This window comes from Cucumis sativus, chromosome 4, assembly GCF_000004075.3.
Source record: "Cucumis sativus cultivar 9930 chromosome 4, Cucumber_9930_V3, whole genome shotgun sequence".
Lineage (NCBI taxonomy): Eukaryota > Viridiplantae > Streptophyta > Magnoliopsida > Cucurbitales > Cucurbitaceae > Cucumis > Cucumis sativus.
The window spans coordinates 21233449-21254110 of NC_026658.2; the positions used below are offsets into that span (position 1 = coordinate 21233449).

Sequence of the window (20662 nt, forward strand, 5' to 3'; positions counted from 1 at the left end):
TCTACCCCGAATTTGTCCCTAAACATGGCTAGCGATTTGCAACGTGACTAGATTCTTTAAACTTAAACAATTGTACAATTCAAAACTTAACGTAAGCAATGGAACTAAACTTCAATATAACAAACCACTTCTTATTTCATAAATAATGTGTTCTAGAAATTATACTTTACATACATCCTTAAAACAAGAACTATAATAATTAAAATTAAATGCCCTCAACAGCTTCCAAACTTTAAACGCTTTGTTTGTTCGCCTTGCTTTCTTAACCTGCTCTCAACACCTAATACTCTAGGAAGGAAAACTTAATAGGTGTGTCAAATACTTAGTGAGTGATTTTTCAAAGAAAAAGAAAAGTTTTCCAAAGCTCTTTCTTTATAATTGAATCGTGTTATATTATGCATGGTAGAAAAAGCATGTTGTCGTATTATGCTTGTTATGTTGAGCATTGATTTGTAAAGCATATTTTATGAAGGTGAAGTTATGAATTCCAAAATATGTGATATGTTGTATGCAAGTGATTATTCATTCCTTAAGCTAGCTATTATGTGCACATAATGAGTCAAGGCAACCATGGAGTAAAAGGATCACATGGCGGTGAGAAGCTAGCTAATGCATTGAAATAAGCATATTGAGCTTAAGGGCCTGGGCCTAAGCAACTGAAAATGAACCAGATAATTCTCGAAGGGATATTGTTGATGAAAATGTCATCATAGTAGTCTATGTGTGGGAATGATTCATGTTCTTGGTAGAAAGGAATAAGTAGAGACTAATGTATGTTTTATGTGATTTATGAAATGAGGCGTTGTGCCTGTGTTTTATGAAATGAAAATGATTAATTTTAGCTAAAATTGGACATAGAGAAGCAAGTCTAAGGAGATCACAGGGCATCTCAAGGATGATTTCGGTCGAGATTGAAGACCAAAAAATGAAATTTAAGGGCTCTCGGGTAATTTCAAAGTTGTGTTTGGTCGAGACTAGAGATAGAGAATGTTCTGTTGAGGTTCTCGAAGTGATCTCAGGCCAATTTCAACCGATATTACTAAGAGTTAAGTGTTCTGCGAGTTGGATTCTAGTTGTATAGTCATGCAAAGACTTAAATTTCAACCAGGGGTGTAATAAGAATTAAGAGGTGAAAGGTGACCAAGTGATATGAATTTAGGTGTCACATAGAGGTTATGGAAAAAGGTCTTATAAAAGGGGAAGTTAGGGGTGTAAAAGTTCACAAATTTCTCATACCTTTTGGAAAGATTACATCCTAAAAAAGTCCAGTTTAAGGTGTTAAGCTACCGGAGGAAGGAAGTGTTTGAGCTAGGGGTGGAAAGTTCAAGTTTGTGAGTGATTTTCAAAGTTGTTCAATGATTTTAAAACTTTCTTTCTAATTTATGTATTGTTATGCTAATGTTAATCATGTGCAACTTTGTTAATGTTTATAAGAAAACTTGAATGATTTATATAGAAAGTTCCATAAGTTGAGTTCTTTATGTGATGAATGTATTGTATGCTTTGCTTGAGAATAAAACATTAATCTTATTCATATCAATGAGTTAGTTAATTGTGTGCACATGATGAGTCAAGTCAACCATGAGGTGAGCAGACCACATGACATGATGGTATTAGACTAACCAATGTCGTTGTGTTAGTAGCTTGAGCAATGAGAAATGAATCAGTGAGATCCCAGAAGATGCCTGATGATGATGTGGTCATCACAGTAATCTATGTGTGAGAATGATTTATATTCTTGGTGATGGAATGTGGAAGGCTAATGTGTGTTTTATGATTTAATGAATTAAGGTGAAGAAGCCTATTTATGAGAATAGTTTTACGTATTGTATGTCCAAAAAGGTTTTCAAAATTGTCACTCACTAAGAGGCCAAGTAAACAAATGTAAAGTGAGCAAGCAAGGTGTTTTAAGTGGGAAGACTCTTGAAGCGTTGAAGTGAATTGTTATAATTCTTGTATTAAGAATGTATGTAAAGTGTAATTTGTAGAACGCATGGTTTAAGTAATAAGAAGTGGTTTGTGTTATTAAAGTTGCGGTTTCACTGCTTATGTTAGATTTTGAATCACATAATTTGTTTAAGTTTAAAGATTTTAGTCGCTTCGCGTATTACATCGCAAGTTTAAGGACTTGTGTATGGTACCCATATTCGGTGGGGCATGACATTCATCTTTCTCATATTCGAGAATATCAAGATCGTTCAAATATTATTTTAAATGATCAACACAATCATTTATCAATTTATCTTTGTCAATACGATGATTTAAATTTGAAATATCTTTTCATCATTTAAAGCGAACTACGTGATCGTATTGACAACACGATCGTTTACCATGGTCAACACGATCATTCAAATTTGAAGCATTTTCTCATCATTTAAAACGAACTACATGATCGTGTTGATATGATATAAACAACCACTTACCATAGTCTGCACAATCATTTAACATGACGAACATGATCATTTAGCATAGTCAACACGATCATTATATTTGAAGTTTTTAACGATCATTTACATTGGATTAATACACGATCGATTATTATAACTAACACTATTTTTTTCATGTTTTACATGATCGTTTTCCATGGTCAACAAGATCGTTTAAATTTAAAGTCTTTTTCTCCATCGTTAAAAAGAAATACATGATCTTGTATCATGATCTAAACGATCGTAAATCATTCATTTAAACTATAGTACATGATCGTTTAGAATAAGATTACTCGTGCGCACAGTTGATTGATTAATCGTGTGTTGACTGGGTATTTTTTATATTTCTCGTTTTGGACCTATGAACTTTTTTCGTTTTCAAAATTGTTCTATATAGTGTAAATATTTTATCGGTTTATTATATTTTTTAAAAAATTCCTTAATTTTTAGTTAATTTCTAAAAATTAAATAAAAAAACTATTTACCTTCAAACTTTTCACAACTTTGATAGGTTAACATTTTTTTTAATTTACATGCTTCCAACATTTTTCTTAATTTATATATTAGTGGGGAAAGAGAAAAACATGGAATTCAAAGAATAGTGAGAGAGAGCAAGTCTTTCATAATTAAATATAATACAAAAAAGCAAAATTGAAAACAAATTTACTATAGACTCAAAATGTGAATTGAAACAAAAAAAAAAAAAAAAAACCTAAACTCAAGGGTACAATGGAGAGAAAAAGTTTCTCCATATTAGGGCTTTCATATATAATAATTAGCTTTTAACACATGGAATCCATATTAGATCTTTTATATATAATAATTAGTTTTTAACACATGGAATGAAGCAGTTCTTAAAATGTTATATGATTGCTAGACAATTCTACTTTGCAACTGCCAGAAAAATAAATTAACTATACTACATTAGTTTACCATACTAAATTACATAAATTTTTAGAGATGAGAGTTGATGAATGAATAAAAGGTACAAATTAAGAAATAATGACAAACTAACCTAAAAGTTTTTTTTTCTTCTCTTATATACGTACATATTTAGATATTCTTAAAAATGTAAATTGAGGAACATTTTTTAAAATCGAGTGATTTGAGAAACTATTCTAAAAAATGAGGTTGGTCCAAAACTATCGACAAAAATATGGTAGTTTTGGGCCCACCCCTTCTTTTTAATTATATATATATATATATATATATATTACTTGTGGATCCTATGTTTTCTTGTTAGTCCACACATAAAAATTATTGGTTAGAGTATAAGTTAAAGTCTCAACCTTTTGCAATATAAAATATAAATGTTTGAGTCAAGTTCGAATATGATTCTAAATTAAACTAACTATTGGCTTGATGAAATGCGACAAGTGTGTATATATGATAGTGAAATAGTCTTAAAACTACGTAGACATTGGCTTGTAGAAGAATATGGTTACTCATGCGACCAATTAGTAATTGAGACAAGCTAACTTTCGTCACCTAAATGTCACAAATACTCTATTCCTATATGTAAATGATGTAATGGTAATGCGACAAATTTAAACTTATTTCTAAGATATCCTCTATTTCAAGCTACCTTTATGTGAAACCCCGAAATTCTTAGATCTTCGGAACTTGTTAAGTTTTAGCAAGGACAAGAGATAATGAGATTTGTAGGAAAAGAAAGTAAAAATACTTGAAAAAAAATATTAAGATTCTATGTTTAAGTTAAAGGGAAGTTAAGTTGAAAAAAGTAAAAGTTGGCTAAGTCCAGACCTTAGGCGTTTTAGACTTGGTGAGTAGCCAAAATAAGAGTAAATGACCTCCAACGAGGTTATTAAGGCAAGTGGTTAAAGACATGTTTTGGATGTTTTGGCAATGTTGGACTTGTTAGGCGAGAAGAAGGACAAGAAGTTAGTAGACCAAGGATGCTAAGTAAAATGGGCATTTTGGTTGGGCGGCCAAGGTTATGCGAGAAAGATCTTAGAGGTTAACTTAGGCGTTTAACAAGGCTAGGTGTTTTGGACAACTACCTGACAAGCTTATGACAATCGGTTTAAAGCTAATCTAAGTGTTATAATTATGTTACATGCATTTTATGGACCAAGGAGGAGGTTGAGTAAAAGTAGGAGGTGTAATAAGGAGATTAAGAGGTGGAAAAGCAAAGTTGAGGTATCAAGTTATGTTCATGCAAAGTTCTCCTATAAATAGGCAACTTTAAGGAAGCATTTCTCACAACTCACTTGTGCAATTTCACTTAAATTAGTCTTAAAAGATAAAAAATTGTGTCTACTTTGTTAAGAAAATCCTTTCTACATTTTTTATGCAAGAAGATTGGTGTTTTGGTTAAGAGAATGCGAGAAAGTCAGTTCTTGGGTGAATCTGAGCAAGGTGCATTTTCAAAGGGCTATAGAGCTTGTCATTTGGAATTTGATTCTAAAATTTTGAGATAACAAAGTTAGGACATTTTAGAGCAACTTTGTAGAAGGAAGTTGTATTAAAAAAATTATGAATTTTATGTTATGATTTATCAAAGTCGAACCATGTATTTTGGACGAAAAATTAGGCGAAATGAGTGAAATTTTCATGTTATAGAGGTTATTTTGGGAATTTTTAAGAAACGTTTTGGATATTTTCTTAACCAATGGATTAATTAAGGATTAAATATGAATTTTCAGATCAAGGAGGCTTTAGAGGAATTTTTCCAACCAAGTATCCGTTCAAGTACTGTGAGTGAAAAATGAATTTATTAAAGGCGTGATTTTTCAAGCATGTTTCTAAGCTATTGTTCATGAATGATTTATCTTAAATCTTTAAGCTATTTATGAATTGTTTTCAAGCATGTCATTGTTTAAAGTATTCATGCAAGATTACTGTTTATTGAGGTTATGTTTAAGGATTATTGGGAGTAAGTTAAGGATTTCTTATTGCAAGATGATTTAAGTTTTAAAAATGTTTTATCGGAACCAAGCTATCTCAGAAATTACTTGTTACGAGGCATGCTTAATATTTACTTGTATGGGACAGGATTAAATTATTCATAATGGGGCATCATTGGAGAAAAAACAAGATTTATGTTACTGTTTTGAGGTTCAAATTGTGGAAGGATTTATGAATTATTGCTTCTAAAGGTTTTATGAAAAAGTATTTAGAAAAATTACCACTCATTGGGGTCGTTTAGCTCATCCTTTCCAAATTTTTTCCTCTTTCTGGTACAAATTGTGACTCTTTCCTTGCTTAACTTAGTGCTGTCATGCCAATAGGTTTCGATCGTGAAAGAAAGATAATTGTCAAAAACATGATTGTGTCTTTTCAAAAGTTTATGTTTCCATGTTTTATGCATTATACTTGGTATTTCTAAAAGGAATTTCAAATGGGTTAACACTATGTTTTAAATGTATTTCAAAGTTTAAAGACTTCTACTAGCAAATGCTTCATGTTTTCAAGCAAGATTTGATTGGAATTGTTTCGGAGGTGAATGGCTTCAGCTGACATCATGCCACATCTCGGGCCAAGCAAGTAGGTGCTCGAGGTGGGGTGTGACACTTTCGATTATGTTTACATGATTTGCTCTTTTGAGGCACTCAAGTAATTTATTGTTACACGTGCTAAATAAAATGATAGACGATATTCATGCTTATTCTACAAGATTGAGTCTAACTTCCTAAACTCATTGACAAATTTAGCTACTTGTGTAAGTAGTGGAGAGTAGAGACGAAGATGTAAGGGAAGTTGAAGTGATCTTATTGATAGTAGGATTCGGTTGCAAACGTCAACTTCTCTAATACATTCACGAATTAAAATGAATAAAAAAGACAGAAGATTATAAAAATCAAGTCGTGGATCACAATTTCTTGCTTTTTCAAGTTGATTGATGATTGTGCAACTTCAAGACTGATAGATGAAATGTGGTGGTAAGACTGATAGATGAAATGTGGTGGTAAGACTGATAGATGAAATGTGGTGGTAATCTGGGACGATAGTCAAGAACTTGACTTGCTTTCTTTTTCTTCTCTAATTCTTACTTTTTGTGTAGTTATATTTTTTAAACCATTTTGGTTGTTTCTTGGAATTGAATTTGTGCATAATTATTTTGGCATTTTTGTGCTTATTGCATTTGAACAATTAGAGAATATATTTAAGAAAAAGAAGGCTTTCAACCTAATTTTCATAGCACCATCGAACATATTTCAATTTGTACCAAGTGATTTTCATCATCTTTTCTCTTTTCTCTACATTTGTTTTCTTTTTTCTTGACTCTAAATTAATCAAAAGAAAAAGATGATTAAAAATTATCAATAGTACTCCTAACATTTTCAATTCTTTTCTAAACAAAGAAGATTCAAGTTTGTAACTTGAATTTTCATATTTTTTTTACCGAACTAAGAGTAATAAGTTTGATATGTGTGAATCCATGTTATTTTATGGGGAGGACTAGGAGGAGCATGGGAATGAATTAAGTCATTCTTTTGGTTAGTGTTCGATTGAAGAATTAGGGTTGGAGTACATAAGAGAACTTTGTGGCGGTCCTCCATACTAAGCCCTTATAGAGCTTATGATCGTATCATGTAGTTGTTGGATCGGCAAGGAGGCGACAAAGGTGAAGTGTTGCAGCTGGTTTTCCTGCAACACGGTTTTACCTTTATCGTTAGCTTTTACAACAGGGGTTTGACTCAACTTAGTAGTTTCTCGAACCTAAAATTGATCTCTCATGGTAACAATTACATGATCTCGCTCCCTCGTCAACTTTTATAAGGAGAATTATTTTACTCTTCATTCTCACCATGGTTGTCTTGGCTATTACAACTACCATCATAGCAGACACTACTTCAAGGTGTGATTCTCTTTGATTGATAGAAGTAGGAGCAAAGTTAGCTTTCTTTGGTGCAATTAGTTGGTTTCTTTATTTCAATGATGAGAGAGAGATGAAAGGTAGAGATGTCCCACCAAACGTACCGATTTGTTTAGACGAGATTTCGAAAGAATTGAAATTGTATTTAATTTAATTTTGATGCAATGTGGTTATGTGGTTCAATCGCTAGTACTTAATCCTTTAATTCTCTCTCAATTGAATGCATACACTTGATTAAAGGAAGCAGAACACATGATATTTTTGAAGTTGCAATTTTGAAAGGATGTTTGAATCTCCAAAGAATCAATCTTCAAGTTTAGTCAGGTTCAAGAGTAGAGAGTTTTTCTGATCGTTGGAAGAACTCTCTAAACCCTTACGAGTATAAACTTTCTGACCCCCGCAAATCACCTGGGGTATAAACTTTCTATCATTCACAAATGAGGAGAGCTTCTCTATTCATGGAGTTCTCATGTGAACTTTGTGAGCTTGAGTTTGGTTGGTCCATGAATCTAGCCCTTGGGCCAACTATATGGATTTGGACTTTATTTCATATTTAGCTAGATTAGACCTATTTTCAAACTCAAATGAAATTTAGCTTAGTTATTACTGTATGGGTTTGAACTTTATTCCATATTTAGTCTAAATTAGACCTATTTTTGAACTCAAATGAACTTTAGCTTAATTATTAATATAGAATTGGACCAAATTAATTTATTTGATTCAACGGTCACGATGAAACCACGTGGCATCATTGGGATGCCAATTTATGCTCTCCATTTCTATTTCAAATATGTCAACCTCTAGTAAGTCTCAAATCTAATGATTTGTAATTTTATCGTTAATTTGAGAGATGGTTAGGCTGGTCCAAAATTTCTCATTCAATGTCGGTATCAAACAAATTTATGGCTTTTTTTCAATAAACAAAAAAGAAACATGAATATTTTCAAATGGAATCGAGCTTTTTAATATGGGTAATTGTAACGGATGACCATTTGAGGAATAATAATTAAGGATATAGCAACATTTTAAAAAAATTGCAAATATAGCAAAACTATCGCTGATAGACTTGTATCACTGATAGACTCGTATGATTTATCGGTGATAGACCAATTTTTATAACATGGTCGATCAATGATAGACTCTATTATCGATAGAATTTGACAAATTTTGCTATATTTGTAATTTTTAAAAATGTTGCTATATACTTAATTATTTTGAATTTAATTGCTTAATTTGCAATTATCCCTTTCAATATTGATATAAAAACTATAATTATTAGAAATAAAAACTTGAGTATTATTTTATACACACAAACGCCACACTAAATCCTTATTTTGGATCGATGATAAGTACCAAACTCATATGGCCACTCTGCATTGTGATCAGGCCTTTTTTACATCGACAGCTGAAATCAAATAATATTTTTTACAATGTGGGAGGGATCCAAATGTAGCCATGGGTTTGAACATAACCAGCTTTTTCCAGTAGCTCATCAGCCTCAGCTGGACCTCGGCTCCCTTGTTTGTATGGAATTGACTTCAGCTCACCATTGTCGATTCTGTGCAGCAATGGTGTGAAGATCTCCCAGGCAGCCTGTATATAATAAAACTATTTGTGAGCCAAGCAAAAGTCACCAAGAATGAGATGATTTGTAATTCATCAATGTGTTAATCGAGTCATTACCTTCAACTCATCTCGACGAACGAAATGCTGCTGATCGCCCCTTATTCTGCAAGTGTTTTTAATGTAATTAAGAGTTCTACCATGTAAATACCATGAATGTTATAAAGGATAAAGGATACGTCTTACGTATCAAGGATGAGACGCTCATATGCCTCTGGAATTGTGACACCCTGGTAGCGTTGGCGATAAGACAAGTCTAATTCACTCTGTACTGTTGACATTTCCAGTCCAGGTTTCTTGACCTACAAAGTCAACAGCAAAGAAGATAAGTAATTGAACTCATAAACAGGGTTGTCTTAATCAAGGCAGTCAAGACTCTAGAGATATTTCCATATGAGATTGGATGATCAAGCAAAAACATGCATAATGAATTCACGTCTTTGGTTCGATTTCAATGGGAAAGCTAGTTTCAGGGAGTCGTGACATTGGAAATTTTCAAAAGTTAATCCACAAACAGAAGATGCAGATAAGTTGTAGCCTTGTAGAGTTTATGTTCTAATTACACACTGACAGTTTCAATAGTCTCTCTATTAGATGCCCTTTCAAGCACAACTAACATAAACATTTAATGTTGAAGTCAGCTTATAAGAACTGTTTTTGTACCGTAAGTTTCATGTACATGGCCTCCGAAGGTTGCAAGCGAATCACAAACTCATTCCTCCCTTGGTTTTTGCCTGCATCATAAACCTTGATCAATTTCGATTATCAAGCAACTAAACAAAAGCATGTTCCATTTTGATGGGTGTAATTTTATACATTTGCAACAAAACATCAAGCACCAAAGCCCATATGCGTACACAAGTGAGAATAACCAGTATGATATTAATTACACTGATGAAACTTTAGATCGAATGTCTTACATCTGAAAATGTCACCCGGAACATCCTTGAACTGAACTCGAATTTCTGCCTTTCTTGAGCTCAATGCTTTTCCAGCCTTCATTATAAATGGGACACCTGAAACACACACGAGAGAACGACACAGTTAAAATAATATTTAACTAAGAATCTGCAGAGTAAGTGTGTGTTTGATTTAACTTTTCAAGTGTACAATTTTGAAAATAACTCATTTTGGAAAAAAATAGCAACCACTCAAAATAGCTTTTAAAACACTTTCAAAATTTATTTTCAAATTTTTTTCCTCAAAAGAGTCTAAATAAAAGTGACTTAAAAAATAAAACTCTTTTTATCCAGTCAATCTAAACATACCCTAAATATTCATAAAAAGTCCACCTGAAACTATATAACTTGTCAAACTAAATGAGACCAAAAAACTTTGAAATCTAAGTAATTCTTACCCTCCCATCTTTCATTGTGAATCCTCAACACCATAGTTGCGAAGGTTGGCGTATTTGAGTGATCAGGAACAGTAGAATCATCTCTATAACCTTCATATTGCCCAAGAACTACCTCTTCATCCTTAATTGGCAGCACTGATTGAAGAACCTGTACAGAAAATGACCCGTCACAATAGAGACTACAGAGTAGAAAGGGGAGGGAGGCCGAAACGCAATAGTACTCTTGAGGAACTTGAGAAATAAGTAAAAATATACATCTTACAAGATTCTATTTATTTTATATCCTAAATGCAGGTTAAATACACAATAAAATTTTCTTTTGTCAGTTTGAATTCCTACCTTTACTTTCTCATCTCGGATGTGCTCAGGTTTGAGGGAAATAGGTTTTTCCATGGCAACCAAACAAAGAACCTGAGAGGACAGGCAAAAAAAACTAAGAACTTTTAGAAGTGCAAAAGTAGTAGATAGTTGAGTCAAAGATGAAATTTCTAGTAGTGCAACAATAAATAAAATCTAATAAACTTCAGGAACATTAAGAGAACAAGTTCCAATTAAAAAATTTAAGACACGTTAGATGTCTTTGTCACAAAAGATGATAAGAATACTATTCAGTTTTTAGAAACCACAGATATTTTGAGTTGAGATCAACTTCTTACCTGTAACAGATGGTTTTGAATGATATCACGAATAATCCTGCAAAAACAAAATTTGAATCAGTTAGATTACCTCTAAGTCTTGAGTTTAAATTTTATTTGGTCCCTAAATTTCAAATGTTACTTTTTTTAGACTCAAATTCTTAAGTTTTATTTCTATTTGTTTTGAGTTTAAAATTCTATTAGGTCCCTAGATTTTAAGATTTTACATTTTTTACCCTTGAGTTTTAAGTTTTGATCCTGTTTGATCCCAAAATTTCAAAGTTCACATTTTTAACCTTGATTTGTCACTACATGACCACTATCAGATCTTGGTGTTAACATCTTCTAGTTAATTTAAAAGAATTAAATTAATATTATAACTAAATAAGTTTTAGGTTTAAATCCTATTTTGGTCCCTAAACTTTTAAAAACGTCTATTTGATCTATGAACTTTTAAAAAGAGCATATTCTGGTCTTTGTCGTTAGGATTCTGTTAACTTTTTAATAAAATGATAAGATGGCTTCTATATATGATGACTAGACTACCAAATAAGATAATCTCTAGGGTTTTAACTTTTCATTAGAAACCAAATAGTAAATTGATGATTTGTCGAAGACCTCAAATGTCACTTTGCCTTCAAAATTTTGATCACCACCGTTTTGGCACGTTGGCATTCTGCTTCACTTTCTTAACTCATGTTAAATGCAAGTTCATCCGCATTCAATTTTTTTAGTAGCTCAAGTTTGGGACTTTTGTGATTCCTCGAGGTGTTTTTCTTCTTCCAATTCTTTCTTGTTTCCTTTTTTCTTTTTGTGTGTGTATGGTGGTGTCAGTATCTAAAATACAGTAGTGTTTATTTTATAAATGGGTTGTACTAATTTTATCTTTTCTAATTTATTTCCCCTTGCTATGAATGTTAACACTAATATGTAGTTTATGTTTTATTCTACTCAATGCTCTTCTGATTTACTTCAAGATTCCAAATTGAAAAATAAATAAACAAATAGTAAGGAGTGGAGGAACCGGGAAAGGAATGTGAGAGATTTGAGTCTTGGAGAAAAGAAAAACAAAATTTAGTTTTTGGGTTTATTTGATAAATATTTTGATTATGTTTATGTATTGATATAAAAGATTTACAGAATAAATTAGTAAGATTTCTTAGTTATTTGTCAATTTATGTAATATGATGAATATGAATCTAAAGCCTAATCATCCAAATATAAAAGGCACATCATCATTTCGTTAGAGAGTTAACGGAATCATGGACTTTTATTTAAGTTTGGGACTAAATAAGACATTTTAAAAGTTTAGGGGACCAAAAATACAAAGTTTATGGACCATAATAGGATTTAAACCTTAGTTCTTATTATTTTTCCATCACTATTAGAAGTAATTAAAAGAATTCAAACTATAATTATCTTAAGTTAATTAGTTGAAACTTGACACCGAAGATCAAGGTGTGCATTAGTAAAAACTCAAGGGTACAAGTGTAAAATATTAAAACTTATAGATCAAATGCAAATTAAAATTTAAAACTCAAAAGTAGAAGTGCTGCTCAAAATTTAGAGACAAAAAGCGTACTTTTCTGTCATTTAAGTATTTGATTCTACACTTTTAAAAGTAATTTTCATACCATAGAAAGTGATTTTGAATAATTGAAGGTATGCGTAGAAGTGAGTCAAGTGACCAAAATAAGTGGTTTGAACATAAATGGCTTAATAATTATTTTTGTAGAAGTGTTTTATTATGAATTATTGTACTCTCAATTTCACACTAGTGGAAGAATACTTTTAATTAAAGTAAAAGTATTTTTCATGATTAGATGTTTGTTTTCAAAAGTGATTTTAAAGTAATCAAATGACTAAAAAGGGCATTCCATTGGAGAGAAAATAATTAGAGGGTGGTAAACAAAAGTTAAAGAGAAAAAAACTTAGGACAATAAAAATGTAAGAGAAAATTTAAAAAAACAAAAAAACAAAAAGAAACGTTTTAGAGAGGAATAAAAATTTTAGAGGATAAAAAAATTAAAAGGATTTTTAAAATATTGGTGATTGAAAAAAGTGAGAGAACAGATCAAAATTTAAGAACATAAAGTTAGAAATAGAGGCTATAAAAAGTGTGGAGAGAAAAATCAGAGAAAACAAGATACATTAGAGATAAATAAAGATAGAGAAAGACAAAAACTTTAAGTTAAAAAAATATATATTTATTCACATAATTTTAGAACAAAAGAAAGTAAAGTATAAGGATTTTGCTCCAAAAAAATTGAAATAAGCATCACTTTAAAAACAAAATCACTCACCAAAAATCATTTCAGAATCACTTGCTAAGTAATGGACTGAAAATCACATGAAATATTTTGGGCATGCTCACGACAAAAGTGATTTTTTTGGTCCTTCCAAAATAATTTCCAAACATGAACTAAGTTTTCATATATAGATTGGAGATGTGTTCAACAACATAAAATATCAATATATTTAGAGATTTAGCTTCACACACAACATTTTCAGATGGTACTTCTAAAGTAAATAAAACAACATACCCATATTCATCAAAGTATCCACCACGCCCGTCAGTACCAAAATCCTCCCTGAACACGATCTACCACGGAACAACACAAAGAGTGAAAAGAAAAAAACAAATATTGGTACACAACATATAAAAATTAAAATCAACCATGATCAGATTTTCAAATCAATTTCAGCAGCCTCCTTTTTTTGTAAAAGTTCTGCAAATGTTCATAGAAAATTAAGTAGTGAACTGAATTCTCACCTGTACATTAGCGATGTTGTCACGGTTCCAGAGGGGCAAAAAGAATCGGTTTGCGAAACGAAGTACCAACTGAAAATTCAGATCACGCAAGAACACACATTAGGCTGCTATTTTCAAACTCATAGACAACCAATAACATCTTAGTTACGCTAATATTACCAGATTTTGAACCAATTCCTTCCCCAGATAGTGATCTATACGATAAATTTGTGGTTCATCAAACAATTCTCCAATCTGGGAACTTAACTTCTCTGCAGATTCCAAATCCTTGCCAAACGGTTTCTCCACAACAATCCGGGTCCATCCACCAAGATCAGCTAAAAACAGATAAAACATCCTTTAACAATAAGTATTCAGAAGTAGACGAATCCCAACCATGAAAATAATCTGGACTTAAAGCTTACATTTATTCATGCAATAATTCTTGATCATCTTGCAGACAGATGGATATACCGATGGAGGAAGTGCAAAATAGAACAGCCTGCGAGACGATCCCTCTTTACTATTTCTGGAAATCTCATGCTCTGAAATTTCCTTATCCAACTTCTGAAAACCCTCAGCAGAATCATAGGACCCACTTACATATTTGATCTGAAGAAATTATTGAATTTATGCATGAGTATGATTCTAGTGAGTACATACTGCATACTAACACAACAATAATGTGTAATGAGTAAAACTAACCAACTGCAGAAACTTGGATACTTCTTCTAACTGCTCTGAGTCAGTAGTTTTTCCTTGGACAAGATATCTGCAATTATTATTCATATTGAGAGCCCCTAGTGAGTACATACTTTTTGCATGAAAAGATCAACGACTGGAGAAAGTTGACTTGATTAAATATAGAATGGCATTAAGAATAAAACTAGAGAGGGTTCCATATCTCACCCACGTAAGCGGTTTCTTAGATCATCATCAGAGATTTTTGACCTCGCATAACCAAAAATGTGAACTTCATTTGATTGTAGGAATCCCTAGGAATAACAATTGATAAAAAAGAAAAAGAATAGGAAAGTTAGTTCATAGAGCACTATTAAACAATAACTGAGTAACAGTTGTACATTGGAAAAGAAAACACTCAAGCACTTGAACTGAATAAACCATCAGAGAAATATGTGCATACAAAAGACTATCTAGTAGCTAAGAACTCATTCACGTTGCCAAATCCTCGCAATGTTTGGCCAACCAAACAACCAAATTACTCCATATAATGAACAGTAGAAAATCCTTATAAAAATAGGCATATTAGAACTAGTATTTGGATCATTGAACGCATGAATTATTACCACTTAATTTAACTTGTGATCTCTTCTACTTTTCAATACAAAAGGGAGAACCAATTAAACAAAATAAATAAATAAATAAATAAATAAAAATAAACCTGGACAAAAAGGTGGAAGAGAGCTGGAAAAGTTTTCTTCTTAGCAAGATCTCCAGATGCTCCAAGCACAACGATGGAGAGACAGCCAGTTTCCGGTACATTGTCCTCTCCTGTAAAAGAGTCATTTCTAAGAGAAGATCTTTTCTCAACGTGCCATGATCCAGATTCCATGTTTTAAGCTGCAATACACAAACCACCCTTATTAGCACCATATGGACAAGAAACCCAAATATCAAAATCGAATAAAAGTTAAAGAATCATAACTCAATTTGCAGTACAAGATTCAATTAAAAGCAGTAGCCAGGCCTGAGAATAAACTTAATCCAAACAGAAAGAACAAAGATAATGGAAAAAGAAGGCATGCAAAAGGGAAACAAAGCACTGAAAAAAAATTCCGTCAAAGTTAACACAAAGAGCACAAAAAGAATGAAAAAAAGTGAGATTACGAGGAATCCAAATCCACTCCAGTTCACGGATCTGATTCTTTAAGAACGAATATCAACCCGATCCAACATCAAAATTATCGAACTAATTCAGTAACGATCAGCAAATCTAGCTCCACCCCATCATTTTCAAGACGTTGAAGAAGAAAAAGAATGAAACCCCACAAGAAATTAAACCCAAATCAATGATCATAGTATTAAAACGTGACAAATGGCAGCAGAAAAAACAGAGAGAGCACAAACCTATGCCTCTACTGTCCGTATTGTTTCTACTTCAAAAGGTGGCCAAAACTCGAAATGAATGGAGATTTTAGAAAATTCAGTGTGGTTTTAAACCATTGAGTGGCTCACCAAACACCTTCGTCGTCGGCAAATGGCACTCAGCCACTTCTAGCCGCCGTTCTAGACACGAAAAGAAAAGAATCATTTTTTTGCTTTGATTTTACATTAACGTCCCTATTTTTCGTCTTATTATCCTTTTCGCCCCTTAAGTGCTTCATTTTTTGACTTTGTTTGGTGGGATGATGTATGTGGCAAAGGATTAATTACAACCACAACTCTATTGCTACCTTTTCATCTTTTTAATTTTACTAAGATTCCTTTTAATCAACTTAATTAAGTTTTCATTTAACTTTTGCTATAATTATCAGAAAAATCTTCTTTTTTTTTTTTTTTTTAATTTTAAGAAAAAAACTCTTTATTTAGTCCATTCAAATTTCTTTTCAGTAAAACAAATACGATATAAAATTTTAGCTAAATTGAATGATAAATTTCGATCAATCATAACATTTATTGAACACTTTTTCCGAATGTCAACTAAGTTTCGTAAGTAAATTACTCCCGGTTCTTCAATCATTTGATAACCAGATTCATTCTTTGATAAACGATCACTATGAGTCAGACTCAATAGAATTTGATCAATCCTTTTTTCTATCGTCCACGGAGCGGTGGAGAACTGAACCAAGAATTCTCTTTCTTTATCATCAATCGATGTTCGAGACCCAGGATTGGATTGTCATTATATTGGTCTCAATTATATAAGATTTTATTTTATCTTAAATTAGTTCGATCGAAATTAGCCAAGTATGCATGGAACATATGTTAATCTATTTTGTTATGCGCAACGACTTAAATTGGCTCAATTAAATAATGACACTCATTAATCCAATCATACCACTCCAAAGTCTTGTATGACATAAATTGATTCAATAAAATTACAATATTATCATTTGGTGCTAAGGAATTAAAATGACAATGGATTCACAATCAAATAAACTTAGCCTTGTCTAAGTACATACAAAACAAAGGAAAACATCCTAGAGGAGTGTGACAAGATTTAGAAGTTAAAAGGGAACTCTTTAAAATAAAAAAGACTAAAACCTCCCTCAACATTAAAATTAAAGTAGTGTCCAATAATTTGAAAATAAGTTTAAGGTATTTGGAAGTACATCACACACAAGTGTATATATATAATCGATACATTTACAAATATAACAATTAGATTTAAGTATTATAATATTTAACAACATATTTTAAATTATAAATATAGCAAAACTTCTTAAAGTTTGTCAATAATAGAAATCTATCGATAATGGACCATAGTGCAAATATTGGTTTATTGCTGATATATCATTAGAATTTATCTTTATCGGTTGCTATCATTATTAGTTGTTATAAGTCGTCATCAGTAATAGCTATTATATGTGATAATAGTTGACCGTTGTTAGAAGTTGCTATTAATTATAACTTTCAAGTTGAAAAATGTGTTATCAATTACTATTCTTAATATCATCCCTGGAATATAGCTTCTATCAATGATAACCACTAGAAGACAAACTTTGACATTTAAAAAAATATATATTGTCAATTAACTAGTTTAACCTTCGCTTTTTTTTTCTTTTCTTTTTTTGCAAATAATTTATTATTATGTTATATTTTTAGTTTATTCCTTAAAGTGTGCTATTTTGCTTGTCTATTTAATTATATATTTTTTGAAAAATGGTAAAAATCGTCTCTAAAGTATAGTGAATGTCACAATTGCACAATTGCACCATTAACGTTTGAATTGTAACTAAAATTTGGAGTTTGAAGTTAGAAAATTATTAGAATTTATACAAGGATGTAAATATGAAAATTCAAAATTGAACACTTAAGGTGTTTGAGAGGCTTAATTTTCAAAATTAGAAGTAAGAGTATAATTGAAAGTATGAAAGGGGGTTGAAGAGTGAATTTGGGAATTTAGTTTATGTTGCTATTCCATTTTAATTATTGTACATTTATTTTCAAACACCAATTTGGCATTTCCCAACCACTATTAAATTTAGTGATTAAGAAAAAGAAAAAAAAAAAGAAGAGAATGGGGAAATTGAGAATGTGGAGATGAGAAGAAGAGAAGTATAAACGTGACAAACTACGGTGGGGTCAGATCCAAGTTGAGCCGTCGATCAATGTAAGATGTATGAGGGAGAAAAAAGGGTTGTAGTGTTGGTATGGAGAGAAGTGAAAAGGCTTCTTTCCATTTCAACGTGAATCACGTCGCTATGTCATTTGATTACTAAAGCTTTTTTTCTCTTTTTTGGTTAACCTTAGGCTAAGTTGTTTTATTTTGCTTCTGTATTTAAAAAAAGTATGTTTTAGTATTAAAATTTTTAAATATATATTTTGTTCTCAATCGTTAAGATTCTATCACTTTGCACAACATAGAAGTTTTGATAGGACTACTTGTCGATGGAGAGCCCGTTATTAGTCAAATGCGTGAAGACTTGTCAAATGTTAAGTCTAGCGTGGTTAGGGACGGAATTTCAAGGACTTGATGATGATGCAAAAGAGGAAAAGTATCGGTAGATATACAAGAGCATACATTCCACAAATAATGTGTAGAAGTCTGTTTTCAAAAAAATCAAGTCAGTATGTGTATATGATGCTTCTACCATTATTAGTTGATTTACATGAGGTGGGTCGATACTCCTAGGGTGGAGTGTGCCTAGCATGGTTGTATAGGCAACTATGCAAAGCATCAAAGTGAGATGTTCGTGAAATTACTGACCCATTGATACTTATTTTAAATATGGGCTTGTGCTTGTGGAAACTAACTCACGAGACCAAGAACTTGATTTATGGTTTCGTTAATTAACTTCATTCAGACTTAGAGAATAGTTTTGTTGGTTATGTTGGTGTTTCATTCTACATGATGCATCATTGATCAAGATCATTGCATTCAAAAAGTGCTTAACAAAGTTCTCTTCATCATGTACTTCTATGCCTCGTTTTGTACAAGTTTTTCTATTGCTTACCCAAGTGTAAGCAAAACAATAGGTTTTTCTAGATGATTCAAGGTCAAAAACAGGGAATTGAAATCAAAACATAGTTCTAGAGTCTACTTATCAATCAGGCGGTATAAAAGAATAACTTACTTAACTAGCTTATTATTAGGGCGAGCTCCTCTCAAAGGCTTTAAATGTCACACTTGCTCTCTTTTTGGGACCCAAGTGACTAAGTCTAGCCAAAAAAGGTATATCTAGAATGATTCATTTATAAGACTTATAGAGCTTCACGCTTAAGGGTGACAACCTCTCAGCACCTAATACCCACACTTGTTCTCTTGTTGGGACACAAATGATGGAAGTTATCTTGTCAAGGTGAAGCTTGTCTCCAAACTCCTCCTTGCAGGCGTTAGCCTTATCCTTGCTACTTGCCCTCTCGGATATTTGGCGATATATACACTAGTCAAGAGTGATGAAAATAGCTCAGCTAACATGATAAGAAGTTTTGATAAGAATTATTATAAGCAAAACTTCTTATCAAGAACTTATCCAAACCTAAACTCCAAATAACACAAAGACAAATGAAGAGTAGAGACATGAATGGATTGAAAAGGGTATAAATATACATTGTATTAAAGAATGTAGGTCTTTGGCCACTGTACAATATGAACAACTACAATGTAAAGAAATACGAAAATGGAAAGAATAGAGATGCCATTACAAGTTAGGGGAAGATAGGGAATGGGATTTTCTTCACTCAGACTACAAGCTTTCACTTCATAGACTAACTGGAGAAGATAAAGAAATGCTTTACAGACGGTCAGAAGGTTATTCTTTGCCACTAACTCTCTAGGACTCTACCCACCTCTTTAGGTGTACGAATGGTGGTCCATTCAGACGTCGCTCTTCTTGGTAAGGATGGAGTTCCTTTTTATAGGCGGATTTAGATGAAAAATCTAATCTTTTGAGCTTTTCAGTGTCGAAAGTTGCTTCTATTATCAAGTCACGTCAACTCCATCTATCACTTTTTCTTCTAGCGAACCTCTTCTCTCGTTCTGATATGGTCTTCTTGCCTAATCTCCGTGTGAGTTTCTCTATGATTCGCTAGCTTATTCTTTTATGTTTTAGTCTACGTTAAGACATTAAAAACAAGGTGAATAGACATGTGTAACGACCGAACTCTTTATACTGAGCTGAGGTCATTACCATTTAAAAACCAATAAAGACTTTTTATTTAAAATAAAATAAAATACTAAATTTAAAGTAATGTTTTAAATCTTCAATTAAATCATTAATAAAGTATATAAAGAAAGAATAAAATAAATAAAAGAATAAATAAAACATTAATTCATGCCCTACTTGAAATAAAAGGAAATATCTAAAAGTAAACATAAGTTCTGAAATAAATTTCTAAAAATTAAATACTAAAAGACATAAATAAAATGCGAAAAAGACTTAGATGGTTCCCTATGGCGTCACTTCATGTCATTTGCCAGCTTGCCTCTACCTCTACCTTTGTTAGTAAAAAAATTAAACATAGAGAAAGAGTGAGTATAATTTATACTCCATAAGGGATCCACTGGTAGTCCTGTTAGATTCTTGTAAGAAGGTACCTAACTATTGTGCTCCCAAAGACACATTATCCAGTGATTCCCTAGGGACACAACTGGACTCTCTGTGACCCCGAAGGAAACACCTTAAAGGAGATCCCCTAGGTTCACAACTGGGCTCTTGGTGACTTCGAAGGAAACACCCAAAAGGAGAGTCGGGCTGTAAATGATCCCGTCGAATCACACATAAAATTGGTCACACAAGGTAGTGATCCCAAGGGACCCCCATATGGTACAACTCTAACAGTAAATCTAACATAAAATCATAGCCTTTACAAATATATCATATCATAAATATCATAGCTCAAACA

General features: G+C 32.1%; 1 protein-coding gene across 2 annotated transcripts; it reads right to left on the reverse strand.

Moving 5' to 3' along the window:
• Positions 1-8518: 8518 nt before the first annotated feature.
• LOC101206809 (glucose-6-phosphate 1-dehydrogenase, cytoplasmic isoform) lies at positions 8519-15954 on the reverse strand. 2 transcript variants are annotated; one of them, XM_031884513.1, is made up of 16 exons: positions 15722-15954; positions 15036-15214; positions 14543-14628; positions 14339-14405; positions 14059-14245; positions 13814-13971; positions 13655-13723; positions 13425-13483; positions 10903-10939; positions 10586-10657; positions 10247-10394; positions 9810-9905; positions 9553-9623; positions 9076-9191; positions 8950-8995; positions 8519-8859 (listed from the first exon to the last, which is right to left on the reverse strand). In XM_031884513.1, the coding sequence occupies exons 2-16, from the start codon at positions 15204-15206 to the stop codon at positions 8692-8694; spliced, it is 1551 nt and encodes a 516-aa protein (XP_031740373.1). In that variant the 5' UTR covers positions 15207-15214; positions 15722-15954; the 3' UTR covers positions 8519-8691. The 2 variants fall into 2 exon arrangements, with proteins under 2 accessions (XP_031740373.1, XP_031740374.1); XM_031884514.1 differs by lacking the exon at positions 15722-15954 and adding an exon at positions 15482-15593.
• Positions 15955-20662: the final 4708 nt, after the last annotated feature.

Bases quoted from the DNA above. Each gene is read 5' to 3' on its own strand.
- LOC101206809 (XM_031884513.1), bottom strand. From the start codon at position 15,206: ATGGAATCTGGATCATGGCACGTTGAGAAAAGATCTTCTCTTAGAAAT. The intron at 14,629-15,035 runs GTTTATTTTTAT...TGTTATTCCTAG, and splicing joins TCTTCCACCTTTTTGTCCAG to GGATTCCTACAATCAAATGA. The intron at 10,658-10,902 runs GTAAGAAGTTGA...CTGTCCTCTCAG, and splicing joins TTCAAAACCATCTGTTACAG to GTTCTTTGTTTGGTTGCCAT.